Source organism: Chelonia mydas, chromosome 4 (assembly GCF_015237465.2).
Source record: "Chelonia mydas isolate rCheMyd1 chromosome 4, rCheMyd1.pri.v2, whole genome shotgun sequence".
Lineage (NCBI taxonomy): Eukaryota > Metazoa > Chordata > Testudines > Cheloniidae > Chelonia > Chelonia mydas.
In genome coordinates, this window is record NC_057852.1 from 92,104,976 (window position 1) to 92,121,291 (window position 16,316).

Here is a 16,316-nt window from a genome sequence, read left to right on the forward strand (position 1 = left end):
TGTGAGATTTGTTAAATACTGTATCTTTCTTTATTGGTCAAATAATTCAAGTTTCACCAGGTGTAATAAGGCCACTTAACCTTTTGAATGCTATGCTACACAGATTCTTAGTAAACTTCGTTGCGGTGCTATGCTAACATATACTCATCTTTAAAATGACTCCAACTCAAGCAGCTCCTCCAGTTCCAAAACAGCTGCCTAACCCACCCACAACCTTGTGGTTATGGGAACATCCCAGCCATATGTCAACTGCCTAACTTTTCCTTCTCTTTCAGCTGCCTAAGGTCATGCAACCTCCAATCAAGAAACCCAGCTAAAGCCCCTTTCCCACCCCAGGTGTCATCCATCCAGAAATTAGGTCAGAGTAAAGGTCAATTGTCTTGCTGCAGCTGACCCCATTAGGTGTCTTCTCTCCACTTGTTCATTTGCAAGCAGCATATGAGGAATTGCATAAACACAGCAGCTGTGATACAAGATAAATAGGAATGCATGACTAACTCTTGAGATCAGATTTGAGCTCTTGTTTTGTAAGGCTTCTATACCTGAAAGACTTATAATAATGATTTGCACTGAGATTATACAGCAAAAGATGCCAAAGCTCTTTTACAAACATTACTTAATTCTTACAATGTCCTATTTCCATTTTACAGATGGAAAAAATGAAGCAGAGAGAGGTTAACTTATAAGTAACTTGCCCATGCTCACACAGTGAAAACATGGTAGAGCTAGGACTAACACTCAAGAGCTCTAACTCAGAGGCCTATGTGCTAACCATTATACTATACTTCCTCTCTTACCTAGACTTAGACTACATAGAGAATGGATGTTCTTATTACTTACACTGAAATATTTCATCCAAATCCCTCACATGTAAATTAAATGAAACTGGGTCATCATCCCAGATAGGGGGTATAAACAAACCAAAAATGGTGAAGAGGGAATAAAAAAACTGAACACATTAGTGTGACTTTGAAAAGAACACGCATGAAAGATAAACTTGGAAAAATACTCAGCCCCAAGGGAAGGACACTACCTAATATGTGTCTTTAGAGCATCTTCTAATGACAAGAATGTAGTGTCCACTGTGGAAAAGAAGAGACAGGACTCACTTGTGAAGGATATAAAGGTTGCTGCTGCATACAGAAGGAACCTGTAGCACTCCTTGGATATCTAACTTCCACACTGATTAAAACAATCGAGTATCACCACACAGGGTTTCTCTTAAATCTTAGCCAAGAACGGTGACTACACTACAAGCAAAACATGGCAAAACACGAATAGGGAGCTCAACATAAAAAATGTGTAGGGTTGGTTGGTTGGTTCTTCAGATTTTTCACACCTCACAAGAGGACATTTGTAACATCAGAGGCTCTTCTGGTGCTATGTATTCATTAAGAAAAAATATCCTAATCAGTATTTTATTATTGTACTGCTCACTGTGGTTAATAATTTATCTATCTGTAAATAGGAATAATACTTAGCACCTGTATAGTGTTTTTCATCTGTGGATCTCAAAGTGCTTTACAGAAGTGGGAAAGCACTGATAACTTCAATTTTAACAGATGAGGAAACTGAGGCACAGAGAGGTTAGGGGTTCGATTGTGGAGTCCTTCCTTACGTTGGCGAGCACTCAAGTAGTTCCACTGGTTTCAACTGGACTATTCCCATGAGTAAATGTTCCACAATCTGGTCCAAAGTGACTAGCCCAGAGTCTCACAGCAAGTCCATGGCAGAGAACCTATTACACACTTCAGTGCAGTAAACCAAAAACAGTACTAAAAATACAGAAATGTTCTTCTTTTCAGATCACACCATCCAGTCTGCTTTTTGCTGCTGCTGCTGTTCGGTGCAGAAAAGGTAACTCAAAGTTTAGCTTCAACTTGCCAGTAATTAAGCTAATCAGAATAAGTCATTTGCTTTCAAACTAGTCACATATAAAAGCTTCTAAAACCCCTCAGTTTTCAGTAAATCTGCTGAAATTTTAAACATTTACAGACCTTTTCCCTCTCCCACAGCTAATCTGTTTGGTGATATATATTCTCACAAGCACTGTTTTTATTCTCCAAAATTAGAGCAGTGAGGACAAAGTTGAGCCTGGACAATGATGAAGACTTGATGGCTGGATACTCAATGTCACAACAGCTCTCCTATGTGTCTATCCAAAAGCACAGAGTAAGTAAAATCATACAGATTCAGGAAACTGAAGGACAAAGAGGTTAAGTGACGTATCCAAGCCCAGACACTGAATATATGCCAGAGCAGGCACTAGTGCAGAGGTTCTCAAACTGTGGTCCGTGGATAGTGGTCCATGAACTCCATTTAGGTGGTCCGTGGATTGTTCCTTCTAAAGTGCATCCCTGGGTGGCTGCACACAAGAAAATGAAGGGCTACCCACCAAATTAGTAGGTGCCTGGACCCTGGAGAAACACACATGTAAGGTGAGGTGGTGGCCTTGGAGGAAATGGGGGTAGGTGGGAGGGGGCAGTGGGGTGAATAGAAGGGGTGGGGGAAATTTGGGACGTGCAGGGCTGCGGCGGCCAGAGAAAGAGGCAACTTTCCTCAGCTCCAGGGTTCCGGCTGCCGGAAAGAGACGGCCCTCCTTCCCAGCCTCAGCTGTGTGGCTGCTGTGGTGGGAGAGAGACCCCCCTTCTTCCCAGCCCCAGCTCAGGGGCTTCCATGGCTGGGGAGAGAGGGCACATCCATTGCAATAGAAAGGTAAGACTACTGATATTAAAATATGAGTTGTGTGCTTTTATTTGTAGAACAAAAAAAGTTAATTATTATTAAGGGTTTTTTTATATAGCCCTTTTATCCAAAGTGCTTTATAATAGTTAGCTAACGGTACAAATAACGTTTGGAAAGATCATTAAGTGGTCCACTGAGACCCTCCACTGAGATCACTTTCAAGTAGTCCGTGAAAAAAAAGTTTGAGAACCACTGCACTAGTGTAACTAACTCCCGGCCAATTCTTTAAAGTTGCAGTAATACATACTTCATATAAATATTGTAAAGAGTATTTTAATAAGAGTGCAAAGATTTAGAAGATTTACATTGTTATGTATTTTTTCCAGACACGAAAGACCTGAGTATGGTCTTACTTTCATTTGGCCTAACTCTACGGACTTCAGTGAGTTCCTCCCAACTTTACAACAGTGTAACTGAGCGCAAAACCAGGCCCTATGTTCATACAAAACAAAATGTTTGTATTCCTGCTGCTATGTTAAGCATGTATGCAGTGTTCTCCAAACCCAGCTGGTGTAACTCAATTGACTTCAATGGAGCTATTCTGATTTACGTCAGCTGAGGAGCTGTCCCAGAATTCATACCGCATTAATGTAACTGCAAGCACTTTGGCGGGGGAAATGCTCTACTTTGGCAACAGTCACACTACATGCATATTATTTATTTATTTGTCAGTGTAACTTTGGCTTGAGTAACAGTTATCCAAGCGCAATCAACAGTACTCTGTTGCCTTCCTGCAAGTGCAACTGACCGGATGATAAGGCGTAGGGAGGAAGGAATCGTGATCAGTTTCTTTCAGGAACAGAGACAACATAAAAATAAAAATAAAATAAAATACTACTACTACTAATAATACTAATAATAAGCAGGGAAAGAAATGCAGACCAATTATGATACTTTTTTCTCTCAACAGCATGACAGGCAATTTGTTCAGCAATCAAAAAGGAAGCCACCACCAGCGTTACCCCCACACATCCCTGGAGAGTATGAAGAGAAAATCAGAGTCATTGCACTCTATGATTTTTTTGCCAAAGGACCCTGTGACTTAACACTCAGGAAATCAGAAGAATACATTATCCTTGAGAAGTATGACCCCCACTGGTGGAAGGCAAGAGACCAGTACGGGTAAGAGAGGAGGCATGTTTGGACCCATTTGTTTCTATTTATCTTCCTAAAAAAAAAACCCCAAAAAACAAAAATACAAAAATTAGAGGCATAAATATATTTTAGGGCCAGATTTTAAAGTGTTCAGCTCCCAGTTAGGCATCTATATGAAGCAGCCAGATTTTGAAAAACATTCAGCACGCAGCATCTCTCATTGAGAAAAATGGGAATCTAGAATCTAGACAGACACACACCAGGCTAAACAAGAGCAGTATTTGGGAATTTGAGAAGAATTGCTGTTGAGAAGAGTTGCTGGCTGCTGAACAATTCTGGAAACCTGGCAACTTCATTTAGGACCTGTTGGGTGCTGAGCTCTTTTGAAAATCTGGTGCTTCATACTTAATTTGTAAAGTATTTTACAATACAGTGAATCAGAAGAAAGTTTATGTGAGTGTGATGAAATGGCATTCAGATAAAATAGCAACTACAGTCATATAAGTAGCTAGATCAGGGGTGGGCAAACTTTTTGGCCTGAGGGCCGCATCGGGTTTCTGAAATTATATGGAGGGTTGGTTAGGGGAGGCTGTGCCTCCTCAAACAGCCAGATATGGCCGGCCCCTGCCCCCTATCCGACTCCCCTGCTTCTTGCCACCTGACAGCCCCCCCAGGACTCCTGCCTCATCCAACCCCCCCTGTTCCCTGACGGCCCCCTGGGGACCCCTGCCCCACCCCCCCCCGCTCTCGGTCTCCTGACAGCCCCAGGACCCTCTGCCCCAACTGCCACCCGCCACCCCATCCAACCCCCCTCTCCTTCCTGACTGCCAGCCCCGTGGAACACCTGCCCCATCCACCCCCCCTGCTCCCTGTCCCGACTGCCCCCCGCCACCACATCCAACCCCTCCTCTCCTTCCTGACTGCCCCCCCCGGGACCCCTGCCCCCATCCAACCCCCATTCCCCACCCTCTGACCACACTGACCCCTATCCATGCCCCTGACACCCCCTGAACTCTCCTGCCCTCTATCCAACCCCACCCCTACTCCCTGCCCCCTTACCGCACTGCCTGGAGAATCGGTGGCTGGCAGCGCGGCTGCACCAGGAGGGGCAGCTGCGCCACGCAGCACAGAGCATTGCACCGCACAGTGGCGTGGCTGCAGGGGAGGGGGGACAGCCTCCTGGGCCAGGAGTTCAGGGGCCAGGCAGGACAGTCCTGTGGGCCGTAGTTTGCCCACCTCTGAGCTAGATAGATGATCGACAATTAAGCAAATTTCTGCTCTCAGTCACACTTGTGCCTATCTTCCCATCTAGTTTCATACAGTGATATCTTATAGTGAAGTTACTAGGGTTGCACCATTGTGGCTGAGAGCAGAATTGCAGAAAGGGTATGTAATTCAGTAAAATATTGTTTTTGGAGTTAGGTCTGCCTGAACCAAAATCCTAGATCCAAATACCCCTGAACTTTAAAAAAAGTCTGGATCTGAACTTCACTTATGGTCCTCTTCCCACAGTAATGCTTTCATTGTGTCCCCCTTCTCTCAGCTTAATGTCTTCATCCACACCTCCTCCCCTTATGTTTGGAATAGCTGCTTTTTTTTTATGTGCCAAATAACCATCCCCTCCTAATTCAAATCCCACCTCTAAACACACTTCTTCCACCTAGAGGCTCAGTGATACTCCACCAGATACATATAAAAGAATTTGCCTTGTTCAGAGATTAGACAGTTATCTGGTGTACTGTGCATCTGAACCGCAGTGTATGTCCAAATTAGGAACTGTACAGTGACAAGCTTGCTGAAATACATAATAACCTTGAACGCACTGGTTCTTTTTGAAGGTGGGATTTAAAATAATTGGCAATTATGTAAAATGTAGGTTATATATATATATAATGCAACTCGATCTACTTTCTAATGTGTGCACTGGCCATGCGTATGTGTTCAAAGGTAGAATCTAGGCTTCAGTCCCACCTGGTAGGTCTTATGCAGAGCTGGCAACACAAATTCACCCATTTTCTGGTTTTCCAGAGAACAGTCCCATACTGAACAATTCATACAGTCAGTATTTGCCCATCATCTGCCCTTTGAAAAATCACCAGGTTGATAAGAAGAATCTTGGGGTCTTCCTTCAATGACTGTCTGAATTCACAGAAACATAACTCATACTTAATATGTGGCCAAAGTGTTAGTTGCCCTCTTCTTAAGTGAAAGGAATATTCACATTTTAATCCCAGTAATACTTTACATTGTGTTATATCTTTCATTTGTATTTATTTTAGTAATGAAGGCCTAATTCCCAGCAATTATGTAACTGAGAACGAGCGAAATAATTTAGAAGCATATGAGTAAGTACACTTGAAAATGATTATTGTGTCTCCTCCCTGAGAATTGGTTAGGATTGTACATTTTTAGGTCCTGATCTTTCAGTCCTTACTGGAAGTCAATAGGAGTTTGCCTGAGTAACGACTGCAGGACTAAGACCCTTATTTTTTCTTATAAATCATCATCCTAAAAATGAATTCACCATTTGTCTTCCAGTTTTCATGATTCTTCTCCATTCAAATCAATGGCTGTTGTGAGACTAGAAAGTCATAAATAATGGTAGCTCATAAACAATAAATAGTATAACTGCATCTGTTTGCATAAGTCAAGATGTCACAATCTGGATGTTTCCTATTTGCTAGCACTCACAGCCAGATACTATTATACTCTGATCTTTTCCTGTTTTGTACATTTCAATGAATAGCCAGTACTCACTTCAACATATTTAAGATTCATTGACTGGTGAGGAAGAGTAAAATTCTCAAATATTCTAGCCAGAGATGGGCCTGAGACACCAAGCGTAAATGCAAAATTTCCCAAACTTGTGCGTGTTTATATCCAGGATTTTACTTAGTCTCAACTTTAAATACAACAAATGGGAAAAAATATTGAAAATCATCAGGCTAGACTTGACACCAGTAAAGTTGCCCTCTTTTCCCAGCCACAATCCCATCACATATTCAATTATGAGACACTATGTGAGCAAAAATTCTACACATTGGACTGTAAACCCACCAATTTATCAAAGGCAGAAGACTAGACCCTCTAACAACTCTTATGGCATGTGCAAGAAACCACCACACTTCACATTGTTACTGTGTAGAAATTTTTAAAATAAATTAGCGAGTGAGACCCAGAATGCTGGATGGTCACATTTTAAAAATATAACTATGAAACAGGAAACACTTATTTTATAAGGAAGCTAATGGGGTTCTTTCACTAGTTAGGGTGAGCTGAGTGATAGTAAGGGGCAGAGTTAAAACTGGTAATGGAACTTTAAATATTTCCAGACTTTCTGACATTTTGATTTTTTAAACTATGACTTTAACATTTTCACTTTTCAACATTGTTTTTTTAACCTTAGCTCTGAATTTTCTCATTCACAAATATCTTGTTTTTGTTTGTGTTATTATTATAGCTGAAATGATCTTATAAAGTGGTTTAAAATTAATAACTGTTTGTTTACAACCATAGCTTTATATTAACCACATTTTTGGTTTGGGAATAGTATAATGGTTAAGAAGTGTTGCTCTTTACAATAAAGTCAATAAGTATTTTTATTAAAACAGCTTGAAATCAGAACATAATTTAGCTGTCTTTTCTTGGTCATTTATTGTAGGTGGTACTGTAAAAACATAACCAGAAATCAGGCAGAACTTCTACTAAGGCAGGAGGTAATTCAGTTGGTTTATAAACTTCCATTGTTTGTAAAGTTACCCACAATCTAAATTATTCTGTCAGTATTACAAGACGCATCATGAAGAGTTCAGCAATCAAATCCAGAGCTAACTGTACAATAAGATAGAGTACTTTAAAATGAAGGGATGTCTTGGTGGTCTAAACATCAGGTATGGAATACTTAGACTCCGTAAAACTTGTTCTGTTTAGGTCTCTAACTTCCATATTAGATAAACTGAGTTCTGTGCAGTTTACTGTGCGTGTCTTTTGAGTGAGACTTTAAAAACTGAAATCTGTCTGCTCTGTATGAACATTAAAAATCTCACAGTCTCTTAGTTAACGTAGAGGTTTGCCCCAGTGTCCTTAACTAAAATTTCTACTCCTCTTATTGTCATGCAGCATGTTGTGTCCCACTTAGTCCTGCCCATAGGCAATTGTGTTTTATTGGTGCTATTTTATATATTTTGTGTGAAGCAATGTGGAACCCTTGGGAAGAAAAGTGCATGTCAATATAAAATACAACTGTATCTATGACTTCAAATAGTTACTATTTTAGAGAGAATAACAGAGTTTTGCTCAGGGGCCAACACAGGGATTGGATAAAATACAGCTCAGCCAGAGGGAGTGCACAGAAATATACAGAATTATAGGTGTTAAAGAGGAAAAAGAACAGCTCTTATATAATCCAGTCTACCACCCTGCTTTACAGTATATTTTCTAGTGATTTGTGTGGTCTAGTTTTCAGTGCTCCAAACACGGAGCTTCCAGCACTTCCCATGGGAGAGTATTCAAATATATTTAACTCTGAGAACTTTTCTGATATTCAGTCTAATTTTTCCATTTCCATTTCTCAATTTCATTCCATTACTATTAGTTATAATCCCATGAATCACTCTAAATGATTCCTAGTCACCATGGCATTATTACCCTTCAAATATTTATAGATTTGTATGTCCTATCTTTAGTTTTGTGTTAACCAAGTCAGATATTTAACTCTGCTCCTCCAGCCAATGGCATGGCTATGACTACAGCACTTAAACTACACTGTACAGCTAAAGCTTACTGCAACCTGCTACACAGGGTTGTGACTACAGGATTTACACAGGTCACAATCCAGCTAGCCAGAGGTCTATCATGCAGATGTCCCACTCACAATTCCCCTTCCACATTAATACGAAGATGAACTGCCAGGGTTTATGGCCTTTCTCCTCCTGGTCCCCTGAACAGAAGCACGAAGCACCATAGTGGTTCCACTATATTTTGAGCCTTCCACAGATGCCAAATAGCCATGAAGTTTTAGCTCTTTCTTCTTTAATTGTTTCAAGGGTCTGTATCGCATTAGAGCATAGTGAAGTATAAACATTCACAGAAACAGTGGACTGGGTTAAATGTAAATGTTCAATATATTTAAGATGTTAAATATGAGTTATCTTCAACTTACCACTGATAGGTTTCAGAGTAACAGCCGTGTTAGTCTGTATTCGCAAAAAGAAAAGGAGTACTTGTGGCACCTTAGTCTCTAAGGTGCCACAAGTACTCCTTTTCTTTTTACCACTGATAGTCACCTGTATTTTAATGAATAACAGTGAATTATATCCATGGCGTTGTGCCATTCATCTGGTGTACTGAGTGTATAAGAAAATGTACAGTACAGCACAAGTAGTCTCCAAACACAGTGTTACAAACATAACATATAATATCACCAGGCTTGTGTACTTAGTTCAATAATATAAAGCAATGAAATAGCTCCATATAGGAAGAAGACCCCAACAACTAGAAATAGTAAATAGCTCTATGGCTGTAGAAATTAGGAGGTTAGGTAGAGATCATTAGAGTATTATGTTACTATATAAGTCTTGTGTTCTAATATCATAAACCATGCTAGTAAAGTTTGAACAGTTTGAACATCAGTATCCAACAGTCAAAAGGCACCAATGCTTCTCTTGCATTAAGTAATATCCTTGGAATCACCCAACAGTGATCCACACACAGGTGAATGACTCAGCATTTATATATTCGTATTCACTCTTAAGGTGTTCTCAGAAAAGTACTTAGCTTCCTGCTGTAAAAAAGAGATATCACCTGCATTGTACAATACACTACAACTGTTAAGTACATTACCTCATTTTAGAAGTTACTGTTCTTTTAGTCATACAGTTAAAGGCCACAAGGAACCACCACATCATCTGCTCTGACCTCCTGACCTTTAGCTTTCTTTGGTTCCTTTATAAAACATTGAACAGTATTTTGTAATCAGCTGAATGTCTTATCACATGTGAATTTTCTGTCAAACACAAAAGAGAGGATAAACTAAATCTGAATTGCTTTTCAGTCCAAAGAAGGGGCATTTATGGTCAGAGATTCAAGTCAAAAGGGAGCCCTCACAATGTCTGTGTATTCACGATCCAGTGGGTAAGTGATTGCTGCTCTGAATGGTTAAGAATTTAAATAAACAGATGAAAACATATCTTAATTACAATTCTTTGTGAAAAGTGGCTTGTTTGCTGCACAATATACATGTACAGTACAATATTGTACAGCATTGTCCATACTGTGTATAAGGAATACTGAAAACCTTGTTGCAAATTACAATCCTTCCAGTTAATTAAAAGGTACATACCAATACTAATGCTCAATGGAGTAATTTTGCCCCAAAAGTTGTGGGGTGGGGACGGCAGATGCAAACGTTCCCATGCAGCACGACAAGATCACCTGCATTTTCCTGAAACCCAAAAGGTTCCAGCGTAAGTCCCTTTCATCCATCCAATTAAAATAATAAGCAAACAAGACTTACTGTAGCATCCTCTTGTCCTACGGTGCAGTCCTTGACTGGCTGGCTCCCATGCAATGCTGTAGCCAGCACACTGACCTCCTGCTACATCTCCAACCACTCCTCCTTCCCCTTCACGGGAACTCCCCACCCAGCCTCTCCTGCTGCCCACAAACACCTCCATAGCCTCCTCCCTCTCTCACAAGCCTCTCCTCTCCAAGAACCTCCCAATCTCTCCTTTCCCCAAACTTGCTTCATTCCCTCCCTCACCCCAAATCTCTCCTTCACCCCCTCGCCACGCTGCCTCTCTTACCCATCCCCTCAACCATGCCATCTTGTCTCTTTAGATAGATTCCCCTCATAGCTGCTCCCTAGAGCCTGTTTCCTCCATAACCCTGCCCTCCCCTTTGTGTCTGCCCCATCTATAGCTGTGACTCCAATTTGTGCCTGTTCCCCACAGAGGTGTCCCCTCGCTTGTCCCTGCCACCCTGTGGGGAGGAAGGGGGGACAGACGCTGCTGCTCCAGTCCTGCTGCTCCCTCAAGCCCCCGCCAGCTGGGCAAACCCTCAGAGCCAGCAAGCGCAGGGCCCAGGCAAGGAAGGAGAGAAAGTGGCTGTGCACAGTAGCCATAGCAATAGCGGCAGGGAGGACATAGGGCTCCCCTGCTGCCAGGAGGATGTAATTGCAGTTCTCTGAGGTTCAAAACAATGGCACATTCACCTGCCCCCCATACCTCATCACATATAATCCTGGGCACTGTCTTCCCATCCCACCATGGGAGAGGGCACCAGCCCCTGTGGAGCTCCTGTTCCTCGGGGCACCAATCTCGTGAAAGAGGCTGGATCTACCCTGCTCTTGCCCTATGGCAAACCCCACAACAGTTACTTGTATGGTGGTGACTGGGCACTGCCAGCCCCAAACTCCCCCTGTCCCACTTGATGATTCCGAGCCACTGATTCCTGGAGCTCCCAGACACTCTGGAGTGATAGCTCCTTCTACATAGGCATCACTGTACCCCAGCTCCCCCCACTAGAGCCACTAGGGACTGGGGAATCGGAGGGTGTGTGACTAATGAAAACCAGGACTTTTAATGTCCTGGGAAGGCTTACAGATTTCCTGGGACAGCTACCTAAAAAAGGGATGATTCCAGGAAAACTGAGACAGGTGGCAACCCTATAGACCAGGGGTTCTCAAACTGTGGGTAGGGACCTCAAAGTGGGTCGCAACCTCATTTTAATGGGGTCACCACCCTTTTTAATGGGGTTGCCAGGGCTGGTGCTAGGCTTGCTGGGACCTGGGGCCCACTGCCCAGGGCCCCACCACCCAGGGCCAAAGCCAAAGCCTGGGCAGTGGGGCCCTGGGCAGTGGGGCTCAGACTTCGGCTTCAGCCCTGGGTGGCGGGGCTCAGGTAACAGGCCCCCTTCTTGGGGCTGAAGCCTTTGGGCTTCAGCTTCGGACCCCCCCATCCCAGGTGGTGGGGCTCGAGCTTAGGCTCCACCCCATGTCCCGGAATAGCAGGGCTCAGGCTTCGGTGCCCCCTCCTGGGGTCATGTAGTAATTTTTGTTGTCAGAAGGGGGTCGCGATGGAATGAAGTTTGAGAACCGCTGCTTTAGACAGCCCTGGAGGAGTGAGGATGGCTGCTAACAAAGCAGCCTCAAACTTTCTTCTCTACTTCCTCAGCTGCGACCCCTCTTTCCTCTTCACAGCCAACCAGAATTTGTTGTTGTTATTGGTAGTGTTGCCAACTTTCTATTTGCACAAAACGGAACACCCTTGCCCTATCCCTCCCCACTTCTTCTCCGAGGCCCCACCTCCTGCTCACTCCATTCCCCCCTCCCCCGCCCCGTTGCTTGCTCTCCCCATCCTCACTCTCTCACTCATTTTCACTGGGCTAGCTCAGGGGGTTGGGATGCAGGAGGGGGTGAGGGCTCCAGCTGGGGTTGCAGGCTCTGGTATGGGGCTGGGGATGAGGGATTTGGGGTGCAGGAGGGAGCTCAGGGCTTGGGCTGAGGGGTTTGGAATGCAGGAGGGGGCTCTGGGCTGGGACAGGGGGTTGGGGCACGGGGGGGGGGTGAGAGCTCTGGCTGGGAGTGCGAGCTCTGGGGTGGGGCTAAGGATGAGGGTTTTGGGGTGCTGGAGGGTGCTCCGGGCTGGGACCAAGGGACTTGGGGGCCAGAAGAGGCATCAGGACTGGGGCAGGGTTTGGGGCCCAGGCGGGGGGAGGTGAGGGGTCCATGCAGGCTCTGGGGTGGGGCTGGGGATGAGAGGTTTGGGGGGCAGGAGGATCCTCCGGGCTCAGACCGAGGGGTTCAGAGGGTAGAAGGGGGATCAGGGCTGGGGTGCGAGGGGGTGAGGGCTCTGGCTGGGGGTGTGGGCTCTGGGATGGGGCTGGGGAAGAGAGGTCTGGGGTACCGGAGAGTACTCAGGACTGAGGGGTTCAGAGGGTGGGAGGGGAATCAGGGCTGGGACAGGGGGTTGGGGCATGGGAGGGGATCAGGGGTGCAGGTTCTGGGCAGCGCTTACCTCAAGCAGCTCCCGGAAGCAGTGGCATGTCCCCGCTCTGGCTCCTATGTGGAGGTGCAGCCAGGGATCTCTGTGCTCTGCCCCATTCATAGGCACCACCCCCACAGATCCCATTGGCTGTGATTCCCAGCCACTGCTTCTGGCAGGCTCACAGAGTCATGGCAGGCAGGGAGCCTGCCTAGCTATGCTGCGCAGTCGACCGGACTTTTAATGGCCCGGTCAGCGGTGCTGACCGGAGTCACCAGGGTCCCTTTTCAACCAGGCGTTGCAGTTGAAAACCGGACACCTGGCAACCCTAGTTATTAGCCACCCCATTCTATCTGAAAGTTGGGGTTGGGGAGATGCCTCCTCTCCCTCCCTATAACTAGACCTATACTAACACTTGGAGTGTATTGCCAAAGTTCAGAATCCTCATTAGTTTCACCATTTCTAAAACAAAGTGTAACCTCATTTGTCCAACTTGGCTCTCTCACAACCACAACTAAAATCAGTAGAGACCAGTCCTACTGGAGCAATACTACCCTTAAAATTGGTGGCAAATCAGTGTGGACGGATTGGATGGACAGCGGAATTATGACTGTATGAATCTAATTGATGATAAATTTAAACACTTTGTAGCTCTTCAGCAACAATTTGGCTCGCCCTGGTACATAGCATGGAAATATCTCCAGCTAAAGCATTGACTTATAAATTTATTTGGACTGGATGCACTGGGAGTTACAGAACCTCCAGAACTTTTATTATTTTGGAGGAAACATTCTGGATATACTTGGCCAGCAGTATCCTGTTACAATTTTCTGGCCCCAAAAACTGTGCTAAAGAATGATAATTTGAGAGCTGCTTGGAATAGATATATGATGATATACAATGATCTCTGACCCAATGGAATACAATTGTATCTAATATTTAAAAAGCAACTATAGACATGACACTACAGCTTATTCACCAAAAGACACTTTTTCAAATATACTGGTCCCCATATAAGCTAATGGTAATAGACCTCATAAATGTTGACTGCTGTTGGCAGTCCTTTGGTGCTACATTAGCTCGTAGGTTTTAGGAGTGCCCCTGTATTAAGAATTTCTGGTATGAGGTGGGTCAAAGGATCAATTTGATATTGGATGCTAAAATGGATTTCATTAGCAGATATATTCCTGATACCTGGAGATTACCTGGTAACAAGGCAGCATGGTTCCAATGTGCAGCTTTGGTCCCTAAAAAATTAATCCTTGAAAAATGCAAAAGTTGATCCCCACCAAATATTGATGTCTGTCTCTGTAATATGGATGATACAGCTAATAAATGACTGGCATTCCACAGAAATGGAATGCCCAAAAAATTCAAAGCAATTTGGACTGCCTTTTTAGGGGTCTATGATTAAAGTAAACCCTGAAGATAGATATGACACTTCCCATCCCCCACTTTTGTCCTAAACCCCTTTAATTCCTTTGTGTATTATGATGAATCTGAAATTTTTGTATAGTGGTTGTATTTGGAAAAATTAATAATTTAAAAAACAAAAACAGTACAGATGAGAGGAGGTGGAACAGGAGCAAAAAGCAGTGAAGAAAAAAGAGGGATGGGTAGAAGAAATAAAAGAAAGAATAAAAACTCAAATGAAAAAAGTCTCTTGACTGCCTTTGGGGAAATAGAGAGGAAATTTGGGACTTGGACCATTTTTTATGGATTAGTTTTTTAACTCTTTGGGAGGTGCTCATATACCTGGTGATAGGTATCATTAGAAAAGCCTAGATAGATGCAAGGAAACTAGAGCATTACATAGTTTACCTAGTGTATCATTCAGGTAATTTCTATAGATACAGTGATAAGAAGTGGTATACTAGATACAGGTTTTATGGGAAGTGCTTAGGCCACAGAGAAACTGGAAGGATCATGCAAGGACACCAGTGACAGTGAATGGGGCTGATGCCATCACATGTTCTCCTGAAGTGACAGAATAGTATGGGTGGCCACGGCATTTGGACCCCCTGAAATTTGGGGTTTAGGAAAAACACAGAAGAAGAAATTATAGGAGTTGAGGTACGGGGGAGGGGGGGCGACAGGAGTTGTTCAGAAAGGAATTTATTACAGAATGAATAAAGATTTCAGCAAACATAGGGCATTTGTATCTATTTGCACTCTTGCCTAGGTATGGGCAGTGGCACCTGAATTTATGGACGTGTTCCCTATATCTATTACTCCTATAATGCAAGAAGAGGTACAATCTCAGAGGATATATATTGATTGAGAGACTAAAATAAGATAGAATAGTAGCTGATTTTTCATATAGGTTCCAAATTCTAATCCTGTTGGAGTCAGTAGTAAAAATCACTCTGGTCTACAAGTTACCACGATTTGGCCATCGGAGACATCTAGGATGTCAAAATGTTTTAGTTAGTGGTGGGCAACCTGTGGCCCATCGGGGTAATCCGCTGGCCAGCTGCCAGACAGCTTGTTTACATTTGCATGGCCGCTCGCAACTCCCAATGGCGACAGTTCGCCGTTCCCGGCCAATGGGAGCTGTGGGACATGGCGGCCAGCAGGTCCCTGCAGCCCGAGCTGCTTCTCGCAGCTCCCATTGGCCAGGAACAGCGAACCGCAGCCACTGGGAGCTACAAGCAGCTGTGCAAATGTAAACAAACTGTCTGGTGGCCCACCAGTGGATTACCTTGATGGGCCACGTGTGGCCCATGGGCCACAGGTTGCCCATCACTGGTTTTAGTAAATGACTGCAAAATGGTTACAAAAGGGATGTCTGCTGTAGGGAGGAAAGGGAGCAGAGGAGTTTTTGGCTCGCATCCCTGGCTATTTCTATTTCTTTATTTTATAGATTTCTTTAATTCTGAACCCATAGATCTCATCCCCAGAGGTCAGAGAAGTATTCAGATAAGCTCTGTTTTTTCCCCCTGAAACATTATCCCAATCATAATTCTACCAAGCAATTTTAAACAGGAAAATTGTATTTCCTCCCCATAGATCTTATTGTGTAACAGTAATTCTTGTCCAAAATATTATTTAAATCAGGCAGCTTTATATTATCAAAATATGGTTATTTTCAAGTAACTGATGTTTTGTTGATTTCAGAAGCCACAGTGGAAATATCCGACATTATCAAATTAAGCAAAACCATTCAGAACAGTATTATGTAGCAGAAAAGCACCTCTTTCCATCCATTCCTGAACTCATCCAGTATCACCAGCATAATGCAGCAGGTAACAGCAGCTAAACAAATACGGATTTGATCCTGATGATGATTGGAAGCTCATTGCAGATACGACTTTGAGAGCTCAGGAATAACCCTTCCTGGAATCAAGTTCTGTCTTTTTAAAAAGAGCCAGGTTTGCAAAATGTTGAAGAGAAAAGTTCAATTTCTTAGCCATCCCTTGTGCCAGATCAGTAGTTTTGTACGGTGCAAAAACTGGGGTTGAGTCTATATCCATCCGTTGCCTTTTGTCTTTTATT

The 16,316-nt window shown here is 43.6% G+C and overlaps 1 protein-coding gene across 10 annotated transcripts in view; it reads left to right on the forward strand.

The window, feature by feature from the left end:
- LOC102937840 (tyrosine-protein kinase TXK) overlaps nucleotides 1-16,316 on the forward strand; it is a 66,633-nt gene that overhangs the window by 10,142 nt on the left and 40,175 nt on the right. For 9 of the 10 annotated variants that reach the window (XR_006290108.1, XR_006290107.1, XR_005225192.2 and 6 more), the window contains exons 2-8: nucleotides 1,806-1,857; nucleotides 2,073-2,172; nucleotides 3,656-3,867; nucleotides 6,120-6,185; nucleotides 7,502-7,556; nucleotides 9,893-9,972; nucleotides 15,939-16,066. Coding sequence is in view for 3 of the 10 variants with exons in the window: in XM_043544400.1 (XP_043400335.1) it covers nucleotides 1,806-1,857; nucleotides 2,073-2,172; nucleotides 3,656-3,867; nucleotides 6,120-6,185; nucleotides 7,502-7,556; nucleotides 9,893-9,972; nucleotides 15,939-16,066 (693 nt within the window). In the remaining 7 variants the exon portion in view is untranslated. Of the gene's footprint in view, nucleotides 1-1,805; nucleotides 1,858-2,072; nucleotides 2,173-3,071; nucleotides 3,128-3,655; nucleotides 3,868-6,119; nucleotides 6,186-7,501; nucleotides 7,557-9,892; nucleotides 9,973-15,938; nucleotides 16,067-16,316 lie in introns of those variants that run through there. The other variant, XR_005225191.1, reaches the window with a different exon arrangement.